The sequence below is a fragment of the Canis aureus genome, chromosome 12 (genome assembly GCF_053574225.1).
Source record: "Canis aureus isolate CA01 chromosome 12, VMU_Caureus_v.1.0, whole genome shotgun sequence".
Lineage (NCBI taxonomy): Eukaryota > Metazoa > Chordata > Mammalia > Carnivora > Canidae > Canis > Canis aureus.
In genome coordinates, this window is record NC_135622.1 from 29,384,780 (window position 1) to 29,409,814 (window position 25,035).

General features: G+C 38.2%; 1 protein-coding gene across 4 annotated transcripts in view; it reads right to left on the reverse strand.

The window, feature by feature from the left end:
• Positions 1–25,035, reverse strand: part of ACOXL (acyl-CoA oxidase like) — a 348,364-nt gene that overhangs the window by 141,630 nt on the left and 181,699 nt on the right. For all 4 annotated transcript variants that reach the window (XM_077843324.1, XM_077843323.1, XM_077843322.1 and 1 more), the window contains one exon: positions 7,760–7,849. In XM_077843324.1, coding sequence (XP_077699450.1) covers positions 7,760–7,849 — 90 coding nt within the window. The remainder of the gene's footprint in view (positions 1–7,759; positions 7,850–25,035) is intronic.

Sequence of the window (25,035 nt, forward strand, 5' to 3'; positions counted from 1 at the left end):
CAATGTGTAGGGAGGTTTTTCTTTTCTTGGAAGTTTTACAGTTTCAGGTCTTATGTTTAGGTATTAATGCATTTCAAGTTAATTCTGTGAATGGTGTAAGGTAGGGGTCCAATTTCAGTTTTTTTGCATGTCAACATCCCGTTTTCCCAGCACCACATCTCAAAGAGATTATCTTTTCTCCATTGAATATTCTCAGCTCCTTTGTCCAATATTAATTGACTACACATGAATGGATTTATTTCTGGGCTCTTGATTCTGTTCTATTGGTCCAAATGTCCTTCTTTATGCCAGTACCACATTGTTTGGATTATTATAATTTTGTAATATAGCTTGAAATCAGAAAGTGTGATGCCTCCAGGCTTGTCCTTCCTAAGGATTGCTTTGGTTGTTCAGAGTCCGTGGTGGTTCCATACAAATTTTAGGATTGTTTCTTCTATGTGTGAAAGATGCCATTGGAATTGTGGTAGGAATTACACTGAATCTATAGATGGCTTTGGGTAGGATGAACATTTTAACAATATTAATTCTTCCAATCTGTGAACGTGGACTATTTTTTTATTTGTTGTACCTTCTTCAATTTCTTTCATCAAAGTCTTACAGTTATCAGTGTTCAGATCTTTCACTTCTGTGGTTATATTTATTTCTAGCTATTTTATTGTCTTTAGTGGTGTTATCAATAGGATAGCTTCATTTCTTTTTCAGATTTTGCTGTTAGTGTACAGAAATGCACATGGATTTTGCATCCTGTAAATATACTAAATTCCTTTATTGGTTCTAGCAAATTTTGCTGGATTCTATAGGATTTCTGTATACAAGATCACATTATCTGTAACCTGCAATGATGTTATTTCTTCCTTTCCAATTTAGATGCCTTTTCTTTTTCTTGCCTGATTTCTCTGGCAAGTATTTCCAGCACTATGTAGGGTATGTTATTGGTTTTTAGTCTCATACAATTGCGGTTAGAAAAGATAGATGGTAAGATTTCAATCTTCTGAAATGTGCAAACATTTGTTTTGCTACCTAACGTGACCTATCCCAGAGACTGTTCCATGTGCATATGAAGAGAATGCACATTCTGCTGTTATTGGATGGAATGTTCTGTATATGTTGGTTTCATCCATTTAGTCTAAAGTGTAGTTCAAGTCTAAAGTTTCCCTATACCTTTTCTTGTCTAGGTGATCTATCCACTATTTAAAGTGAGATATTAAAGTTGTCCACAGGGACGCATGGGCGGCTTAGTGATTGAACATCTGCCTTCAGCTCAGGGTGTGATCCCAGGATCCAGGATCGAGTCTCACATTGGGCTCCTTGCAGGGAGCCTGCTTCTCTCTCTGCCTGTGTCTCTGCCTCTCTCTGTGTGTGTCTCTCATGAATAAATAAATAAAACCTTTAAAAAATAATAAAAAATAAAGTTCCCTGCAATTATTGCATTGTCTATTTCTCCCTTCAGGTCTATTAGTATTTACTTAATATACTTAGATACTCCAATGTTGGGTGCATTATATTTACAGTTGCTACAACCTCTTAATGAATTGACTTATTTATCACTATATAATGACCTTCTTTGTCTCTTGTTGGATTTTCTGACTTAAATTCTATTTTGTCTGATATAAGTGTAGCTACCCCTACTCTCTTGGTTTCCATTTGCATGGAATATCTTTTCCATCCCTTCATTTTGTGCGTATATATGTCTTTAAAGTTGAAGCAAGTCTCATATACAGGATATAGTTGGGTATTATTTTTTTTTTATTCCACTCACCACTTTATGCCTTTTGACTGAAGAATTTAATCCATTTACATTTAAATAATTATTTATTTGTAAAAGACTTATTTACACCCACCATCTTATTGTTCTCTGGCTGTTTTATAGCTCCCTTGTTCCTATTTCCCTCTCTTGCCATTGTCCTTTGTGATTTGATGATTTTCCACAGAGATACACTTTGATTCTCTTTTCCTTATCTTTTGTGCCTGCTATGGCTTTTTGCTTTGTAATTATCATGAGGCTTACATAAAATATTACATAGATACAGCAGTCTATTTTGAGCTTAAAACAACTTCCATCACATACAAAAATTCTACCTTTTTACTCCTCTCATTTTGTTTTTGATGTCATAGTTTGCATTTTTTTATATTGTGTGTCCCTTAATAAATTATTGTGGTTACAGTAGGGTTTTTAAATTTTTATTTATTTAAATTTTTAAAAGATTTTATTTATTTATTCATGAGAGACACACAGAGAGAGGCACAGACACAGGCAGAGGGAGAAGCAGGCTCCATTCCATGCAGGGAGCCTGACGTAGGACTCCATCCCAGGTCTCCAGGACCACACCCTAGGCTGAAGGTGGTGCTAAACCGCTGAGCCACCTGGGCTGCCTGTTACAGTAGTTTTTAAAAATTTGCCCTTTATAGTAGGGTTGAATGTTTAACATACCACCATATTACAGTATTAGAATATTCTGAATTGGCTATATGCTTACTTTTACCATTTGTGTTTTATATTTCATATGTTTTCATTTTATTAATTAGTGTCCTTTCATTTCAGCTTGAAGTACTCCTTTCGTCATTTCTTGCAAGGCAGGTCTAGTGGTGATGAACTCCCTTAAGCTTTTGTTGCATGAGAAAGTCTATAACTCTCCTTCATTTTTGGAGGAAACTTTGCCAGGTTAAATATTTGTTTAGCAGGGTGGTTTTTTTTTTTTTTTTTTTTTTTTTTTTTTTCTTTCAGCATCTGAATATATCATCTCACTCTCTCCTGGCCTGTAATGTTTCTGCTGACAAATCCACCAACAGCCTTATGGAGGTTCTCTTGTTTTTGAGGAATGTTTTTCTCTCGCTGCTTTTAAAGTTCTTTGTCTTTTATTTTAGACAGTTTTATTATAATATACATTGAAGAAGATCTTCTTGAGTTGAAAAGGAGGACTTACAAGCTTCATGAATTTGGATATACAAATCCAGAGTTGGGACATTCTCAACCATTATTTCTTTAATAAACTTTCTATCCCTTTCTCTCTCTCTTCTCCTTCTGAGATTCCAGAGTGCATAGATTGCTTCTCTTAATGGTGTCCCACAGTTCATGTAGGCTTTCTTCCTTCTTTTTCTTTTTTTCCTTTGTTCTCCTCTGAGTAGATAATTCCAAATGACCTTTATTCTCCTTCACAAATTCATTTCCTGCTCAAGCAGGTGTGTTGTTGATGTTTTCTATTGCATCTTTCATTTCATTCATTGTATTCCCCAACTCTGTAATCCTATTTGATTCTTTTTGATGATTTTCATTTCTTTGTGAAATGTGAAATTTCTCATTTTTTTTCATGTCTTGCTTTCCTGGTTTTATTGAATTATCTTTTTGTGTTTTCTTGTAGCTCACTGAGCTTCCTTAAAACAACTATTTTGAATTGCTTTTGGGAAAATTGCAGATCTCCACTTCTTTGGGATCAGTTACCTTCTCAGACCTTCTATGGATACACATGTTCCATACTTTTTACTCCCTTTTAGGGAATAGATCTTAAGATTGTATGACTTCTTTTGATCCTGCAAAACCAGGATTAGTGCTTGCAGCTTCTTGTTTACTTTTCCTAGGGTGGCACTGAATGCTCAAGTTGGTATGCTTTCTTCTAATCCCACAGAGTTGGGTTGGCTTTCTATATGTGCTCAATAGCTGTCTGCAAAGGCTGGCTCTTGCTGCCCCTGGGAGTGTACATTGACAACTAGCCATGGAATAGTGACATGTGTGACTGAGGCAAAAAGAGTATTGGGGGTGCCTGTGGACCAACATGGAGGATCTGTCGGTGAGGTGTCCCCAGTGGCTCATAAGTGGGTTTCCTGAAGGAGTCTGCAAAGCAGTTAGGAGGATCCATGTTCAATCACTGTCCTCTGAGAGCCCTAGCTGCTATTCTCCCAGTTGCTCTTTGCACTCCATGTCATGCAACATACCTCAGAAATCTGAGTGAGAGGAAAAAGATATAGGCCTTTTGGGCAGCATCCCTCACAGCTGGGGAATCTGGGTGCTCACTCACATGTTCTCACTTTACCCCATGGGAGAAATCACATGCCGTAAGATTTCTCGTCACTGAGCTGTGCTGTGTTGAGGGAGGGCTGACATGGGCAAAGTGAAGCTCTTCTTTTTACCCTCTTCAATGCATCCAATTTCACTATTTTTTGCTCCAACAGTGTGTTGGAACTTCACTGGACTCTTGGACTTACACAAAAGCACTATCATCATTGGATGATTATCAGAATTGGTGCTCTTTGGGCATAAGATGGTAGAAAACTCCTATTTCACCATTTTGATGATGTCTTAGAATAAGCTTTTCTGTGTCTACAAAAAATTTTGTTGTGATTTTTATGGGAATTTTATTAAATCTATAGATCAATTTGCACAGAATCAACATTTTCCTACACAGTTATCCAACTGATAAATATAGTATGTCTCTCCATTTACCCAGGACTTTAAAAAATTTCTTTCAAGCATTTTGTCATTTTCAGCATATAGATACTATATCTGTCTATTGGATTTACACCTAAGTACGTCATTTTCTCTGGAACAATTTTAAATGTTATTGTGTGTTTAATTTCAGTTTTTACATATGTTATTCGTATATAGAAATGAGACTGATTTTTGTGTATTGATCTTATATCCTTCAGTCTTGTTAAACTCAGTTCTAGGACTTTTGGGGTAGATTCCACAGATTTTTTATGTAGACAATCAGATAATGTGCAAACAGGGAAAGTTTTTATTTCTTCCCTTATAATATCTATGTCTTTTATTTCTGTTTCTTGCCTTATTGTCTGATTAAAATTCTAGCTTTATGATGAATAATAGTAGTGCAAGTGGACATCCTTGACTTGATCCTGATCTTAGAAGGAAAGCATTCAGCATTTCACCAGTAAGCATGAGGTTAGATATATTTTTTGTAGCACTTTTTATCAAGTTGAATAAATTCCCTACTATTCCCAGTTTAATAAGATTTTACATCATCATTTTGCCAAAAGCTTTAACTGTGTAAACCAATATGATCATATGATTTCTTTCTCCTGTAGTCTGATGATACAATGGACTACATCAACTGATTTTTTTCTTGCATATCAGGAATAAATACCATTTGATTATGGTGTATAATTCATATTATACACTGTCAGATTCAATTTGTTAATATTTTGTTGAATATTATTATATCTATATTTATGAGAGTTATTGATATGTAGTTTTCCCTTTTTTGCAGTGTCTACTTTTTGTATCAGAATAATACAAACTATATAAAATGAGCTGGGGATAGCTGGGTGGCTCAGTTGGTTAAGCATCCAACTCTTGATTTCACTCAGGTCATGATCTTAGGGTCATAAGATTGAGCCCCCTATTGGGCTCCATGCTGGGCATGGAGCCTGCTTAAGATTCTCTCTCTTGGTATTATGCTGAGTGAAGTAAGTCAATCAGAGAAGGACACATTATATGGTCTCATTCATTTGGGGAATATAAAAAATAGTGAAAGGGAATAAAGGGGAAAGGAGAGAAAATGAGTGGGAAATATCAGTGAGGATGACAGAACATGAGAGACACCTAACTCTGGGAAACGAACAAGGGGTAGTGGGAGGTGGACAGGGGGATGGGGTGACTGGGTGATGGACACTGAGGGGGGCACTTGGCGGGATGAGCACTGGGTGTTATGCTATATGTTGGCAAATCAAACTCCAATAAAAAAAATACAAAAAAAAAAAGATTCTCTCTTTCTCCCTTTCCCTCTGTCCCTCCCCTCACTCATGCACTGTCTCTCTCTAAAATAAAAATAAAAATTTTAAAAATGAGTTAGGTAGTGTTCCTGTCTCTCCTATTTTCTGGAAGAGATTCCAAAAACTTCTTCCTTAAGTGTTTTATAGAATTCTCCAATGAAACCTCAGCTCAGAAATTTCTTTGGGAGAAGCATTTTATAATTATCAAAAATTCAATTTCTGTGAGATTATAGGACTATTCAGATTGTCTATCCAAGCTGGTTAGGATAGGGTGTTTGCGGTTTTTGAGGAAGTGATTAATTTGACTAAGTCATCAAATTTATTAATGTAAAGTTATTTTCTAGTGTTCCTTCATCGTTCTCTTAGTTTCTACAAGATATCTAAACTGATGATATACCCATTTTCATGCCTATTATTGGTTATTTGAGTCTTCTTGTTTTTTATCATACCTCCTGTATTGGTCTAGTTGATGAACTCCCTTCTAGTTGTGGAGGTAGGGGCTCAACTCTCCATTGGATCCTGCTGACACTGGGTATAGGGTTAAAGGATACTGGTGATTTGTTTCACCTTACATGACCCCAAAGGGTCTTGTTGCTGCTGAGTAGAGGTGGGGAATTAGCTCACCAGTGGGCCCTGCTGACATTACTCTGATGTAAAAATCTAAGCTCCATTTGCTTCCACTAGGCAGAGGATAGAAGATTAATTCCCTGCTCAGCCCCACCAACAACACCAGGTTGAGTAATGGGAGTGTTACCACCTGCTTCTGGCTACTTCCATGGATCAGAAGTCAGGTGAAACGAAAGATCAGTTCCTGCTAGGCCCTGCTGAAATTGGTGTGTGTGTTTGTTCAGTTTTTCCATTTTGTTTGACTAATGTAGAAAGAGTATTGCTAGAAAAGGTTTTTGTTGTTGTTGTTATTAGGCCATCATCTTCCCTGTCCTTTGGCTAGGGGGAACAGGCTTTTCTGGAGTTTGTCTGTGCCTCCTGGAAATTCAAGGCATATGTATATGCCCCTATCCAGGTTTATGGGAAGCAATAAGGAAACCCAGACATGTTACTGCCTTTTCCTTCTTCCAGTTCCAAGATCCCTAGGCAGCCTGCCTCTTTCTTTCTCCCTTTAAGGGTCTTCCTATGCTTGTTTGTTGTGTTGCATCCAGAAGGTTCAGTTATTAAGGGGGAGAACCTGGGAGGAGTAGGGTCATTCCATCTTAGCAGAACCATAAGTCCTTGTTTTTCTTTTGTAAAAACATCAAACTGTGACCACATTGTATATATAACTTTATGTCATTTTTACTTACCATATCATAAGTTTTTAATTTCTGTAATAAACTCTGTGTAAGTACAATTTTAAAAGCTATATAATTCCCCACTGAATGGCCAGAATATGATTTACATAATCATTTTCCTATTGTTGAAAATTTAGATTCCAACATTATTGCTATAATAAATAATGTACTAATGAAAATGTTTGTGCCCTAAAGTTTTCTGTATTTAGGATTATTACCTTAGATACTCCCAAAAGTGGAATCACACACAGCCTAACAGCAATATGGAAGAGTGCCTCTTTTGTTCTCACCAACACTGGGGCTTCAATATGCTCTTAAACATGAACCAATTTGATGGAAAAAACAGTAGTGTAGTTTGCCCTCATGTCCAGGTCTCTGATTGCGAGGGAGATTGATCAATTGCCCCCCTTTTATAAGTTGCCTTTTCATGTCTTTTGTCTATTCCTCTTCTGTGTCCTCACGTATTCTTTTGGAATAGCCTTCCCAATAGAAGACTCTAACTAAATACGTACAAGAAGCTTTCTAAAACCAAAAAGGATATAGTTCAATGTCAAAGATCAGCTAGGAGAGAAATAATTTAATCCCTTGTTCAACTACTGCAAAAATCAAGAGCTTAACAGGAAAACACCTGCCAATTAAATAAAGACATCAGATGAAGATAAAACATATGAAATACTTCAGATTTTTGGATAACTCTTGATCTTGAAAAGCAAGCCGTTTAAGAAAGAATAACATTTCCTGAATCTTACCTGCAGCATAACAACATTGTCACCTTCAAAAGTTACAAACACATCTGTGTCACATTTTAGGCCCGAGATTCGGTTTTCCATCATGTAACCCTATTGCAGAAAAAAGAAAAGAAACATTTCCAATTTTCAATTCCATTGTTATAAAAGACTAACATTTTCTTTGAAATTAAACAAAAATACATAAAATGGAAAAGAATAAAATAACTATAGTTCTCCTTCCCAGAATAACATTCTAAGAATTCTGAACCATCACATTTGCTTTTGATCCATAAATGTTATTTTGGATTTGCCTTCACTATTAGTAAAAACATTTGAAAATAGTCATATTACATTCTTCCAAAATATTTCAACAAACTGTGCTGATTTTTTCTCTCTTCCAAATCTTATGAATTCTAATAAATGTCAAGAAATTAGTGATTATACCCTACAATATGCAGGAGAATGATGCCTCCCCCATCCCAACCCTTTCAAAATTAACAAATATACCTGATTCTTGGGACACAACATACAAATCCTAAATTGCCACTCTGCATGTTAATATCATTAAATACTGTGCATCATAAATTCACACTCCAGGTTCCAACTAGTTTTTTCTCTTTTTTTAACTTCCTGAAATCCTTATTTAAATGGCAGTAGCCTGCTGCTCATTTTCAAAGTGTTGACAGTATTTCTGCACACAAACTAGGAGAAGCAGCTGCTCAAGAGAAAGTGGATCAGCCCCAGGCAAAACGTGAAGCAGCAAAGTTTGCCTTTGTTTGCCTTCCCCTTCTGAAGGCCCCCGTGCTGTATTTCTTCCAGTTCATCGCTCTCCCCATTAAATCCCCAGAATCTTTCCCACTCTCAAAATCTGCTTCCACAAATCAATCCTGCCTAAGTAAGTTATATCAGAGGTAACTGTCATGTTACTTCTCCCAGGAGTATATGCATTTAGCTTTTCAGCTCTGACAAGGGAATGACAAGATATAGCCCCGGCTGAAATGTTCAGGTCATGCAGAGCGTCACAGAGGGGTACTCCCATGGGCAGCCATACACTCCGGTCTCAAGGTACCTTAATGCCTTGGGGAGCCTCCTTTATTTCTGAAAATAGCCACTTGAGTCACAGAAGCCAGGACTCCTGGGGGCCTCTGCCTGCAGAACCCTGAAGTCCCAAAGCATCAGTGCTTCCTGGCCCAAGAGCCTTCTTCCTTGGATGCCCCTACTTTCCCTCCCCACCACCCAGGTCAGCAACATGGCAGTCTGGGCAGGCCAAATTGCACAGTGTTCTCATCTGCAGGAACGCTTAATTACTTTCATAACTGTAAACAGGTTGTATTTATGGAAAAACAAATTAGTAATGTTTTCAACCTCCCCCGACCCTACCCCATAACCACAGGGTTAAACCTGTCCCACAGGCAGACCACGTGAAATTAAGTTCTGACTGAATGTGACCAGGCCTCAGAGTGTTTCCCTGTCACAAGGCCATAGCTGACTCATTTTCATCATTGTTGTGCTATCATTGATCAAGTACCCACCACAAGCCAGATTCTTGACTGGGTACTATACTCAAACTTCACTTGTTAATCCACATAATCCTCTTCATTCTTAAAACCCTGTGAGGTAGGCATCAACTCATCTTACAGAAGAAAGGGAGGCTTGAGAACTGTGTTGGAATGTTCTTAAATAATCTATCAATTTCTGGTGTGGAAGAAATTAACACAATGGATACCACCTCAGTTATGGGAAGAAGCATTCATACTTAAAAGGCATAGCTGCTTAAGTGATCAAAATAATGATTTTGAAGAAAAAAAATAGTTTTTCTTCCATAATTTTACTCTGGTCTCCCCAGTAGTGGTGGTAGTGTCAGGTTTTCTGCTGTTCTCTGATGTTTTCAAATTTGTTCACACTCTGCCTAGGGAAACCAGGGCTCTAAAATGACCTGAGAGGGGTGCCTATGTGGCTCAGTCGGTTAAACATCTGACTCTTGGTTTCTACTCAGGTCATGATCTCGCGGTCATAGTATTGAGCCCTCCATAGGGCTCCAGGCTCAGCACGGAGTCTGCTTCAGATTCTCTCTCCCCCTCTCTCTGCTCTCTCTCTCTCAAATAAATAAAAAAAATCTTCTTAAAAAAATGACCTGAGAGATAATCTGATCAAAATGTAGCAGAATCAGCAAATGAACATCAACAGTCTCTTAGAGAAGGGGCAATAGACTCCTGTGAGCATACAGATGCTCTATCTTATGTTAGTTCTTCCAATGCAATATAATTTATTTCTCTTCTAGATGGCAAAACTCAACTTTGAAGCCCTCTTCATGTTTGAAAATCGAGTAAAACCACATGACTGCTTTCCCAAAGATTCCAGACTCTCCAGGGCCCAGACTGAGCCGAGGCTCATAGCCCTCACAGAGCTTGCAGACAGCAGAAAATGAAACAGCCAAGAGAAAACCCAAAGCCAACCACGTGCAAGGCATGGCTGTGGCCAGCACATTGCTTCCAATCTTCTGAAACTACCAAGGGCATAGTTATGATCTCATTTCCTTAGAATAGGCCAGAGAGGCCAATCCTCATAAAAATCTGAATCTTTGAAATATCTGAGGTGACCTGTTGAGAAACTAACAAGATTCAAGAAGTCCTATGTATCTGTGTTCTGTGTGAAGGTGTATACAAGTCTAGAGAAAGACACACAACATAGGGCTACTGAATGCAGACCTGCAGCCATCTTCTTGGGGGCCTTAAATTCTAAATTTGGATCCCTGAATTTGTTGGGGGACAAATGATTATAAACACTGTGTGTGATTTTCTAATTAAAAATGAACTTGGGCTTTAAAATTAGTTACTAAAAGCAAAACATAGGCATTATTTAAAAAACTAGAACAAAAAGAAAAACCAACAGAAGAAAAATAAAGTCATCTGTAATCTCATGATGTGGGAGATAAAAGGGTGCCTGGGCAAAGAAGACCCCAAGAAAAAGATTTGGAATAAGAACTAAGACTTTTAAGACAGAGGTAAGTGTTAGGAAGAGGAAAGTGGGGGAGGGACTAGGAAGCCAAAAGGGCAGATGGAGTGTTCTAGAGAGAGGAGGAACATGACTGAGCATGTTACAGTTAGAGAAGACTGAGGAGTGAGTTGGATGTGAGGAAAGCCAGTACTGGGTGAACAAGACAGGAAAATAAGAGTGCTGGATTTGGGGAAAGAGGAAATAGTCATCCACAGCACCCATGGGTGGCAAGCTGATGGGCAGTCCTGGGCTCTGCAGCCTGAGACACTTTCCATACCAGGTCACAACCAAGCACTTATCTTCACAAGGCTTTATAAGCCAGCACCAGCTGAGGAATGGGACAGACATGATCCTTAAAGAAGACCAATTCTATGTTCTGTGTTACATCCAATATTTCATTTCCACCCTTCACAATGACATCTCAGCACCCCTGTTTGGGGATAAGGAAGTTGAGGGTCAGTGAGGTTTTCCTACTCTGCACCTGACACAATGGCCTTGCCTACTCCTCTGGGGCTTTGCAATGCTATTGCCCCTGTCTGGAACAATCCCCTCAGATTTCCATGGGGCTCTCCTTCCTCTCATTTCTGTCTCTGTTCTGAAGGTCCCACTGCAGGGAGGCCACCCCTGGTCCTTCTGACTAAAACAGCTGCCTCACCCTCTACCCTCTCTCCCTATCTCTTTACTTCAATTTATTTTTTATAGCATTTCCAGGTATATTTCTAAACAGAGGAGAGACACACAAAAAGGGAAGACCATATAAAGACACAGGGAGGAGAAGAAGATCATCTACAAGCCAGAGATGCCTCAGAAGAAACCAGCCCTGCCAACACCCTGATATTCGACTTTTAGCCTCCAGAACTGTGAGAAAATAAATTTCTGTTTTTTAAGGCATTCAGTCTGGCATGCCTGGGTGGCTCAGTGGGTTAAGCATGTGCCTTCAACTAAGGTCATGATCTCAGGGTCCTGGGATTGAGCCCCATGTTGGGCTCCCTGCTCAGTGAGGAATCTGCTTCTCCTTCTCCCTCTGTCGCCTACTCCTGGCTCAATCTCTGTCTCTCTCTTATTAAATAAATAAATAAATAAATAGTTTAAAAATTTTTATAAAAAGGTACTCAGTCTGAGGTACTTTGTTATGGCAGTTTGAGCAGACTAACACAGTGCGTGTACGCGTGCGCACATACAGAGATAAATCAACGTGAACCGCTTCTCCAACACAAATAAATCCTCTGGAGTCTAAGGAAATCCTTCTCTAAGCCATTATCTCAAGGTGTACCTTGGGAGATGAAATAGTAGTACCATAAGTTTTCTTTTTTTCCCACATTGGACTCCTAAGGAGGGGCATTTACTTATATATTTCTGGTTAGGGTAAGGGGACAGATGAGAAAAAAGAAGGAAGTAAGGGAAGAAACAGGTTTCATCCCCCAAAACGTGAATAATATTTTCCATTAGCTTATTTCACTCTTAATTAAAAAAAGAAACATAGAATAGACAGAGGGAACGTTAAACTCCACGCTCCCAAAGCCAACAGAATCCTCAGGGGGTGATGCAGCCCAGAATCTGGTCTCCGTGAAGAAAGAGCACACTGGGTAGATGTGTTACTCTATCTCTGCCTTCTGGGTTACATCGAGCCTCTTAACAAGTAATTGTGAATGTCATTAAGGTTGTGTCCCATTTCACTAAGAGCCCCATGAAACATATTTTATGATTCAAGCTTTGTACACTGAAAGTTTAATATTTTCCTGCTGTTTTTAACATCTCTGAATTTTTTTACTGTATGATTACATTTAATAAACGGATCAGAAGAAATTAGAAACAGGCTTTCTTTCCTCCTTTTAAACAAATTGAGGGTAAACTTTGTTAATTTGAAGAAGAAGAAACAGACAAAATCAATCTTATCTTAAATTTGTTAGGGGAGAGTCAATTGGAAATAGACACTGACCCACCATATAGGAGGGACTGTGTCTTAGGGGGGTGTTAATTTATACCTATGCACCTCCACCACTTCAAATGGGGCAAAGCCTGTACATGTGGGCAGCTGATGTGTGTGAGATTTCCTGCACTCTTTCCTGAGACAGCCACGGTCTGAGCAGAGTCTTCTGACAGCTAAAGTTCAAGGCTCAGCAGATGATGGATGTTCCTATGGAAGTGATGACAAGTTGTCCTGCCCTGCCCTGTTTGCTTTGAGGTGACCCTACATTGTCAGTGCATATGAACTGGGGAGAGTGGGTGGGAAGAAGTTCATTTGTGGGTTGTCACCATATGTATAGTGAGAGTCTCATGTCGCAGGCACTACGCAGCTACACACTGCAACCATAGACACGGTCCTGTCCTTAGGAGAGAGATAGGTGTTGGTCAGGTAGACAAATAAAATAGGTAATTAAAAAATCTGTAGTAAGTGCCAGAAAGGAGAAGATCTGGGTTCCATGGGAAAAAACGAACAAGAAAGACCTCTTCTAACCTAGATGCCAAAGAATGTTTTCAGAGAGTTTGTTTAACTTGGAACCTTAAAGAAGAGAAGTCAGCCAAGCCAGAAATGGGAGAAAGCTTGCTCCTGGTGAGAGAACAGCATGTGCAAATACCCTGAGGCCACGAAGGAGCACAGACTGTTCAGGGACTGGGAAGAAGACTGAGCTGGAGGTGCTAAGTTGGGGGAGAGTGGCCCAAAGATAAGTAAATAGGGATCAAGTGACTCCGAGGAGCATTTGGGGATTCACTTTAGGTTGGTTTAGGTACAAAGCCATAAAAGAATTTTAAGCTTTGGAGTAAGATGACCTGTGATTTGAAAATGTGGCTGTAGCTGCTGAGTGAGCACAGCCCATAGCAGACAAGAGAAAATTTGGACAAAGCAGTAGTGGAGACACAGCAGCATGGAGGTAGAGGGAGAAGGGCATGAGTACGTGCATGAGAAGGAGGAAGTCCGGGCCACATGAACAGGTGTATGGTGTGATGTCTACTGAGTTGGGGAATCCTGGAGCAGGAGGATGTTTGAGGGAAAGCTCAAACCTTCATATGTGTCAATATTAGGTGTGAGAGAGAGTCTGTGAGCTATCCAAGAGAACTGGTCAAAATGAAAGTTAGATATGAGACTCTGGACATGTGAAAAGATGTCTGGGATGGAGATGTAAATTAGAGAGTCCTCACCATACTGGTAGTATTGAAAACCTCAGGAAAAGAAAGAATCATCAAGAGTGTGAATACACAGAGAAGAGAGGACTTATGCTCACGTTCTGGAGAATGCCAACAGGTCATGTAGAAGACACTGGCACAAGAGACTAAGAAGACAGAGAATCAGGAAGAAAGCCAGAGAGTATAGTGTCCTGAAGTTGAGAGAGAGTGTGTCCAGAAGGGAGAGGTCTGCTGTGAGGAATACTGCTGAGCCCTTAAGCAGGTGAGGACGGAGAAGGGTTCCTTGGACTGAGCCACAGGGAATCAACAGCAACTGGACTAAAACTGTTTAGGTAGCACAGAGGAGGGGAACCCAGATTTGTTTTTGGTAATAGGGCAGACTAGATATTCTTTTAAAAAACTCTCCAGTAGAAAGGTGCCTGGGTGGCTCAGTCAGTTGTATCCAACTCTTAGTTTCAGCTCAGGTCATGACCTCAGGGTTGTGAGACTGAGCCCCGCATGAGTGTCCATGCTCAGTGCAGAGTTGGCTTGTCCTTTTCCCTCTGTCCATCCCCCATTCTCTCTCAACTAAATAAATAAAATCTTTAAAAAAAACCCAAACCTCTCCAGTAGAAATAAAAAAATACGTTCACCAAATATTTTTTAAAAATTATTGTCAAGGCAAAGTTAAGCTAATAAAGAGAAGTACTCACAGGCTGAACACAATGAAAGAGCATGGACTCCAAAAGGGTAACAGGTATTGAGGCCAGATAAGAGGTTATATAAAGATGCCTACAGAAACATGGTCTCTTGGAAAACAACACCTACCATGGAAGAAGGAAAAAAATACCACTCCTCACCCAAGGACATAATGAGGAAGTTGGTTAGGCTCAGCTCTGGCTGTGGGTGGAGGAGGGAAAACATCTCTCTTTAGAGTTTTCAACTATGGCCTGCATTTATGTGGCTCTGAGGTCAGAATCCATACTTCCTATGAGGCCATCAGAGCCTCAAACAGAGGAACCAGATTAAAGTAGGATCTTCAGGCAGCTGGCAGAGGTAAATGTGGATCCCTGCTGGCCTGAAAGAACTTCCAAAATAAAGTTCCAAATACCATGGGCTTGATTTAAATAAAGAACAATCAAAAGAAGAGACAGACAACAATGAAATTGGACCTACAAAGGTAACACATACCGATATTAGCCTAAAATACCTAGAAGTAGATAAAAACAAGAACATAGACAGACAGTATTCAAAATAACAAATATTCCATGCTCATGGATTGGAAGAATTAATGTAGTGAAAATGTCAATGCTACCCAGGGCAATTTACCCGTTTAATGCAATCCCTATCAAAATACCATGGACTTTCTTCAGAGAGTTGGAACAAATTATTTTAAGATTTGTGTAGAATCAGAAAAGACCCTGAATAGCCAGGGGAATTTTAAAAAAGAAAACCATAGCTGAGGGCATCACAATGCCAGATTTCAGGTTGTACTACAAAGCTGTGGTCATCAAGACAGTGTGGTACTGGCACAAAAACAGACACATAGATCAATGGAACAGAATAGAGAATCCAGAAGTGGACCCTCAACTTTATGGTCAACTAATATTCGACAAAGGAGGAAAGACCGTCCACTGGAAAAAAGACAGTCTCTTCAATAAATGGTGCTGGGAAAATTGGACATCCACATGCAGAAGAATGAAACTAGACCACTCTCTTGCACCATACACAAAGATAAACTCAAAATGGATGAAAGATCTTAATGTGAGGGTACTATGCTGAGTGAAATAAGTCAATCGGAGAAGGACAAACATTATATGGTCTCATTCATTTGGGGAATATAAAAAATAGTGAAAGAGAATAAAGGGGAAAGGAGAAAACATGAGTGGGAAATATCAGAAAGGGAGACAGAACATGAAAGACTCCTAACTCTGGGAAACGAACTAGGGGTGGTGGAAGGGGAGGTGGGCAGGTGGTGGGGGTAACTGGGTGATGGGCACTGAGGTGGGCACTTGAGGGGAGGAGCACTGGGTGTTATTCTATATGTTGGAAAATTGAACACCAATAAAAAATAAATTCATAATAAATAAATAATAAATAAATAATAAATAAATAAATAAATAAATAAAAACAAAATAACAATGGCCTCAAATTTTCCAAAATGATCAATTGACACAAATCCACATATCTGGCAAACTCAAATAACTGTAAATAGGAAAACCTTAAAAATAAATTAACATTTAAGCACATTATAGTAAAACCATATATCACCAAAAAATAAAATATCTTAAAAGAAGCAGAGACTCCTCCACAATACAGTGTCATAAAAAATTATAATTAGACAGTTGATTCCTCAGGAACAAGGGAATCCAGAATAACAGTAAAAACTTCAAAGTACTGAGAGAAATAGCTGTCAAACATGAGTTCCATACTTAACACCACTTAATCTTTTAAGATTGGACATAAAATAAAGACATATTCAGACAAATAAAACTTAGCTTTACTACCACAGACCCACACTAAATGGTATTCTGACAAAGGCACTCCAGGAATAAGGATAATAGCTAAAGAGATGCCAGGAGGAATTGTAAACAAAGATGTGGGTAGAAAGCAGTAATTCTAAGAAACCCTGGTTCCATATAATAATAAATACAAGGGCTAATTGGTGGAATTAAAAAATGTAGTACTAAAGTAATGGACATGATAGCACAGAGGGTGGGGAGCTGGTAGTTTGGGAAAGCAATCTAAGTCTTTGTTGTTTGAAGAAAGGAAAGATGATAATTAACTTTAGACTTTGTATGTTGATTTTTTTAAAAAACTTTATTTATTTATTCATGAGAGACACAGAGAAAGAGGCAGAGACATAGGCAGAGGGAGAAACAGGCTCCCTGCAGGGAGCCCAATGTGGGACTTGATCTCAGGATCCCAGGATCACACCCTGAGCTGAAGGCAAATGCTCAACCACCAAGCCACCAAGGCGTCCCTAGACTTTGTATGTTAAATGTGTATATTAAAACTGCCAGAGTGGGAGCACCTGAGTGGCTCAGTTGGTTAAGCATCTGACTATTGATTCCAGCTCAGGTCATGATCTCAGGGCCATGAGATGGAGCCCCATTTAGGACTCCACATTGAGAATGGAGTCTGCTTAAGATTTTGTCTCTCCTCCTTCTGCTCCTCTTCACCGCTCCCTCATTCTCCCTCTCTCTCTCGAAAAACAAAAACAAAAACAAAAAACCTTAGAGTGACCACAAAATGAACAGAAATAAAATGAAAACCAGATGAGGGAAGAATGAAAGGAGGGAATAATAAATCTGAAAGAAAGTAAGAAGTCCAAACAGGCAGAGATAAGACACAACAAATAGAAAGCAAAGAGTAAGGTGGAAGAAATAAATTCAGATATATCAGTGATGACAATAAATATTTAGACTAAAAGGGTAAAAAAAGTTGGTATAGCAAATTAAATTTAAAAACCAGATAAATGTTGTTTATAAGAAACAAAGATGCAACACAATAACACATAAAAGTATAAAGTAAAAGGATATAACAGATAAATACCAACTAAATAGAACTTCTGTCCATATATTAATATTGGACAAAATATATTTTAAGGCATTGCTAGAGTTTAAAGAGTCACTGCAGAAGGACCAAATATTCAATTTACAAGGAAGATAGAGCAATTACAAATTTGTAAACATCAAATAACACAAATTCAAACTAATGAGACCAAAGTTAACAGAATTATAAAGAGATACTGACAAACCTACCAATAACAGAGGGAGATTTTAGCCTGCTCAATAAATGATAGATCAGACATGCCAAAACCTCAGTAAGAATAGGGAATATTTGAATAATGCCAAGAATAAGCTTGATCTTTTGGTTGTATTTAAAATCCTGCATCCTGGGCAACCCGGGTGGCGCAGCGGTTTAGCGCTGACTTCAGCCCAGGGCCTGATCCTGGAGACCCCGGATGGAGTCCCACGTCAGGCTCCCTGCATGGAGTCTGCTTTTCCTTCTGCCTGTGTCTGCGCCTCTCTTTCTCTCCGTGTCTCTCATGAGTAAATAAATAATCTTTTAAAAAAGAAAAAGAAAAAAAGAAAAAGAAATGTTACTTTAAATGTTTATAATAAAAAGGAGAAACTGCAGAAATTAACAAGATAATATTCAAGCTGAGGTGCTATAAGAATAGCAGGAAAATAAACTCAAGGAAAGTAGAATAAAATGAATAATAAAGATAAAAATAAATTAAATAGAAAAACTAGATAATATCTGGACAGGATCGACAGAACCAAAAGTTTATTATTTAAAAAAACCACAAAAATAGAGCACAAGATAAGGGGATGGGAAAAATAAACAGTATTAGGAATGGCAAAGGGAGCAAAACTGTAGATACAGCAGGGATTGAAAGGGCATTATGAACTTATGCCAATAAATTTTAAAACTAAGAATAAATGGAAAAATTACTGGAAAAATATAAATGATGAAAACAGACTCAAGAGGAATAGAAAACCTAAATAGCTATAACTACTAAAGAAAGAGAATCAATCATTTAAAATGTTCGTAGAGGGGTACCTGGGGGGCTTAGTGGTTGAGTGTCTGCCTTTGGCTCAGGTCATGATTCTGGGGTCCTAGGATCAAGTCCCACATAAGGCTCCCTGCAGGGAGCCTGCTTCTTCCTCTGCCTGTGTCTCTGCCTCTCTCTGTGTCTCTCATGGATAAATAAATAAATTATTTAAGAATAAAATAAAATAAAATATTCCTAGAAATAAACCATGAACCCTATATAGCTTTACATGTATTTGCACCAAACATTCAAGGAACAGATAATTTAATTTTATACAAACTCTTTGAGAAAATAGGAAAAGATATGGAACACCCCTGCCCAAGCTATTTTATGAAAGTGGTATAACTTTGAAATCCAAAATGGACAGGAGCAGTGCTAGAAAGGAAAAATACAGGTCAACCTCACTTGTTATTGTGGCTGGAAAAGTCCTAAATGAATCTTAGCAGACAGAATCAACAGTATATTGAACACACGCACACACACACACACACACACACGATTAAGTTTATATCCTCAAACTCAAGGTTTATTAAACATTAGAAAAGCTATTAATGTAAATCAATTACATTAACAGATTAAAAGAAGGAAAAGGTACAATTATCTCAATAAAATAAATGCACATAATTCCCGAAAAGTCTAATCTATTTATATTGCTAAAAAACAGTCAAAAAAAGTACTTATGCAGACAAAAGTATCTTCCGAAACTAAGGGCAAAACGGACTTTTCTTTGACATGACAAAGAATATCTGTAACTATAAACAACTATATGCCAACAAATTGGACATATAAAAGAAATGGAAAAATTCTTGGAAATCGAGAAGTTACTAGACTGAATCAGGAAGAAATAGAAATTCCGAATAGATCAATTACTAGTAAGGAGATCAAGTCAGTAATAAAAAACTTCCCATTGAAGAAAAACTCAGGAATAGATGGTTTCTGTTGGGCTGGAGAGACTGGGGACCTCAAAATGGCCAACTGGAGGCCAGCAACCTCCCAATAACGCTGCCCTACCCCCATCTTCCCGCCAATGCCACCTTGCCGCCCTACCCTAACTTAGCTTATGAAACCAGTAACCCCTGCCCTAACCGGAAAAAAAAAAAAAAAAAAAAAAAAAAAAAAAACGACCCAGAAAAGACCGAAAACCTGAAAAACACCACCAGATAAGGAAACCTCACCCCATATTTCCCTACCAACTCTCCCGCCAAAAACTCCTTATAAACCCTCCTGCGACCTGCCTGGGGGTGACTTCCCTGGCCCACGACTTCCCTGCTCTCTCTCTCCCTTGCGGGCTGCGGAACCTCGCCCGAGAGCCTGTCCCATTAAAAGCCTGATTTGACCAACTTTTGCCTGGCCTCGCTATCTCATTTCACTACTGATTGGATTAAACTTGACAGTTTCACTGGTGAATTTTGCCAAACATCTGGAGAATTAACACCAATCCTTCTTACATTCTTCCAGACATACCAAAGAGAAAGGAACCCTCTCAAACTCATTTTATGAGGCCAGTATTATCCTGATATTAAAATCAGAAAAGAATACTACTACTAGAAAAGAAACACTACTAGAAAAGAAAACTGCAGGCCAATATCTTGATGAATATGGATCCAAAAATTCTCAATAAAATACTAGCAAAATGAATTCAGCAGCACATTAAAAGGATCATTCACCATGATCAAGTGGAGATTTATCCTTGAGATGCAGGGATGGTTCAACATATGCAAATCAATTAGTGTAATACATCACACATTAATAGAATAAGAGAAAAGAATCATATGATCATCTTAATAGATGCAGAAAAATCATTTAACAAAATTCAACATTCGTCCACAATAAAACTCTTAACAAATTAGGCATAAAAGGAACATATCTTAAAATAATAAAGGCTGTATATGACAAGCCCATAGTTACATACTTAATGTATGATAAAAGGATGAAAGCCTTTTCTCTAAGGCCAGGAACAAGACAAGGGTCCTTTGTCTCATCATTCCTATACAACATTATACTAGAAGTCTTAGAGAAGTCAGACAAGAAAAAGAAGTAAAAAGTTTCAGAATTGGAACAGAAGTAAAATTTAGTCTCTATTTGCAGAAACAGGATTTTATATATAGAAAATCTAAATATTCAACAAAAAACTGTTAGATCTAATCAATGGATTCATAAAGTTGCAAGATACAAAATTAACATACAAAAATCAATAGCATTTCTGTATACTGACAACCAAATTTCTAAAAAAGAAATAAAAAATCAACCACATTTACAACAGCACCAAAAACAATAAAATTCTTAGGAATAAATTTAACTAAGGGGGTAGAAGCTCTCTATACTGAAAACTATAAAATATTCTGAAAGAAATCAAAGAAGACACAAATAAATAAAATGGTATCCATGTTCATGGATTGGAAGAATATTGTTTAAATGTTAATACTACTAAAAGCCATCTATAGATTCAGTGCAATCTCTACCAAGCTTCCAATAGTATTTTTTTTACAAGAGTAGAAAAAAAAACAACACTCCTTCTATATAGAACAACAAAAGACCCCAAATAACCAAAGAAACCCTGAGGCAGAAAAACAAAGCGAGAGGTATCACACTTCCTGATTTCAAGCTATGCCATAAAGTTACAGTCATCAAAACAGTATAGTAATGGCATAAAAACATACAAATAGACCAATGGAACAGAATAGAACACCCAGGAAAGAACTCCAAACATATACAATCAACTAATATCTGACAAGGGAGCAAAGAATACTCAATGGAGAAAAAAATAACCTTTTCAATAAATGATGCTGAGATAGTTGGATATTCACATGTAAAGAACAAAACTGGGCCCACCACTCTTACATCACTCACAAAAATTAACCCAAAATGGATTAAAAACATAAATAGAAGATGAGAGACCATGATAGAAGAAAATATAGGAACAAAACTCCTTGACATGGGTCTTGGTAAAGATTTTTTGGATAGATACCAAAGCACAAGCAACAAAATAAAAAATAAATAAGGGAGATTTTGTCAAATCAAAAGGATTCTGAGCCATAAAAGAAACCATCAACAAAATGAAATGATAATTTATAGGATGGGAAAAAATATTTGCAAATCATATATCTGATAAGAAGCTAATATCTCACATATAAAACATAAAGAATTCATATAACTCAACAGCAAAAACAAAAACAAAAACAAAAACAAAAACCCAAACAACAAATAAACCAATTAAAAATGGGCAAAGACTTGAATAGGCATTTTACCAAAGAAGATATACAAAAGTCCAACAAGTACATGAAAAGTGCTCAACAGGGGCAGCCCCGGTGGCGCAGCGGTTTAGCGCTGCCTGCAGCCCAGGGTGTGATCCTGGAGACCCGGGATCGTGTCCCACATCAGGCTCCTTGCATGGAGCCTGCTTCTCCCTCTGCCTGTGTCTCTGCCTCTCTCTCTCTCTCTCATAAATAAATAAATAAATCTTAAAAAAAAAAAGAAAAGAAAAGAGAAGTGCTCAACATCACTAGTCATTAATGAAATGTGAATTAAAATCACAGTGAGACATCACCTTATGCCAGTTGGAGTGGCCATCACCAAAAAGACAATTATAAAATAAATTAGTACTGGGATGAGATATAAATCATGATGACTATAGCCAAAACTGTTATATGATATACAGGAAAGAAGTTAAGAAAGAGTTCTCATCACAAGGAGAAAATCTTTTTCTTTATAATTTTCTTATTTCGTTTCTTTTTCTTGTATCTACATGAGAAGATGGATGTTTGTGGTACTCATTTCACAAATCAAACTACATCATGCTATATGCCTTAAATGTATACAATATGTATGGCAATTATTTCTCAATAAAACTGGGGGAAAAGGAATATCTGCAACATACCCACACCAAATAACATCCTTCATGGTGAAACCATGAGCACATGCTCTTTAAAGTCAAGAATAAAATTCAGGTGCTTGTTATCAATCACCTCTTTCAATCATTCATTGCACTGGAGGTCCTTGCCACTTGAATAATATAACAAATACATAAATGTAAATAATGATAAAAGAAGAAACAAGCCATCATTTGTCACCTGTGATATGATTATCTACACAGGAAATGCAAAAAAAAAAAAAAACTACAAACAGATTATTAGAATTATTAAGGCAGTTCAACAAAGTTGCTGGATATAAGATCAACATTAAAGTTGAGATCCATATCTATATACAAGCCTGAAAGGATTAGTTAGAAAATATTTTAAAATATTTTATATTTTAAAATGCTGTGCTGTATAATAGATATGTGCTCAATGTCTCACCACCTATACTAGTGAAGCATCAGTAGGCATGTTCATGATATGCAACCACATTCCTGAACCAAAAATGACAGAGTTGGGAAGTACTACAATTCAAACTGAGCATAGCTGGATTGGAGATGCTATAAACTTTATAGCTAAAGGGTGGCCACAAATGAAGAAGAACAGGAGAATGAGCAGACACCCAGCAAAGGCTGAGACAATGAGACCCAAGAGAGGGAGATGCCTCCACTTCACACCCCTTCCCAGTTCCTGGTCCTTGTGAGATCTGGATTCTAGAACACATCTCTTGGCTCCCTCTTCTCTCTCTCTCTCTCTTTATCTCTCTCTCTCTCTCTCTCTCTCTCTCACACACACACACACACACACATCTCTTGGCTCCCTCTTCTCTCTCTCTCTCTCTGTCTCTTCTCCTTCCCTGATTGAGCAAGTCGGTAATGAGTCTCTCTAACTTGCATCCAGAAGGATTTTAACTAAGATGATCACAAAATCAGAAGTCAACCTGTGAAGCTTCATTTTTTCCCCCTCCTTATTTTCTTGATGTGATGGGTGAATCCATCTGGAGAGTTAAGAACAATCTTAAGGGAGGGTAAAACAAGAATACAGTAGATTCAAAATTTGGCATATTGGCCTAGGATTGATGCCAGCTTTATCCATTATCCTCTCATATGTCTGAATGCTATCCATTTCACATAAAATTTACAATTGCCTTCTTTATGCCCTTAAGAAGTTTGGGCTGAGATCTTCAAAGGAATGTTGCCAATAAAATGGATTGTTCTTGGGTCATTTTAGTAATCTCTCTTTTCTTTATCAGTGATGAGGGTCAGTTTTATTGCCTGCTACTCTCCCACTCTAATTTACCTGACAAGATAAGACCTGCTAGCATAAGACACTCACAAATATGACATGTGGATTTTCTCACTGGGAGATTATTCTTTCCAGTGACCACAGCAAAACACAGAGGTTTGTTTTAAAATTGTGGATTACGTTAAATGAAGGGGCTAAGTATGGAACATTGATTAACATGGAACCCAGGATCCAGAAACAAAGTTATCATCCCCCACCCCCAACAAAGTAAGATCATGAATTAAGGACAAAAGCCTTGGATTTGGGAGATTTGAATCAGAACCTGCCTCCACCTTCTACTAGATCTGGAGAAATAGCATCTCCCCTCTGGCCTTGGTTCTTCAATCCATGTGAAAACCATAAGGATAATAATTCTTACTCATAGGACTGTTGGAGGAATACAGGTGGCAACGCCTATATAGAGTCTGGCACTTTACCTAGCAGGGACTCAGAGAATGTCAAGGAGTCAAAAACAGAAACCTTTCTTGAGGGAAAAAAAAAAAAAAAAAAAAGAGCTGAGTCCTCTAATCTTGGAGTAAGTTTTTTTTTCAAAGTTGAGAAATAATTTATCATTATGCAGTGTTTTTATTGTTATTTTTCTAAATCCCTACAATCAAACTGATTGTTGTCTGCATAATGATCAGAAAGTGACAGCAGAAATGAAGAGAAGCCTAGGATTTAATCCAGAGTCCCAAAATGTTGAGGTTCTTCTTGAAGAACTCTGTCCAGAGAAAGGATTCTCTAATCAATGAAATGGAAAGGGAAGAAGTTGATCAGAGATCCACTGGTGTTCTAGAAAAACTGGGGTTGAGCAAAGAGTCTAGATGAAGAAACTGTCATAGTAGCCACAGAGAGGACCTTTCTACAAGGATCAACACTTGGATCCCAGCCAGTCCTTTCTCAGGCCTGCCAGATCCTGGGACTGTTTCTGAGTATGGGCTATACCCGAACCCTTTCCAGGTACTTGGCATTACCCAGTAATTTTTCCCAGTTACTTGGCATTAGGGTGAAGTCCAATTTACCCCTACCCTGCTCACACATGCAATACTAGCCAGCTGGATCCATGACCTCCATACCTAGAAACCTCCACCAGCATTGCTAGCTCCACATGACCCAGGCACCAGCCAGGATTTTTCTTGGCTCTGTTTCTTCTTAAGAAATTGGATGGGGAGCAAAATGGTCTCTGCCATATTAGATCCAAGTCAGGCTGACCTACTTATCTGTTCTGAGAGATACGTATCCAGGGGATTACTATGAAAAGTTGAGCAGTTAAAGAAATACTATCTATCTTATTCCAGGGAATAGTAAACCTATAGCACCCAGGATAGAGGGGTGGCCTTCAAATGACTATCCTCCTTGCACCAGCCACCAGCCTGCCTGGCTGCACAGAACCCACTCTGCCGAGAGGATTTCATGTTCCGTAAGAGTTTTGATTCTTTCTTGGGCCTGAAGTAGGGTCCACTGTGCTCTTGGATTTTTGAGTCTGTTTTTTTCTA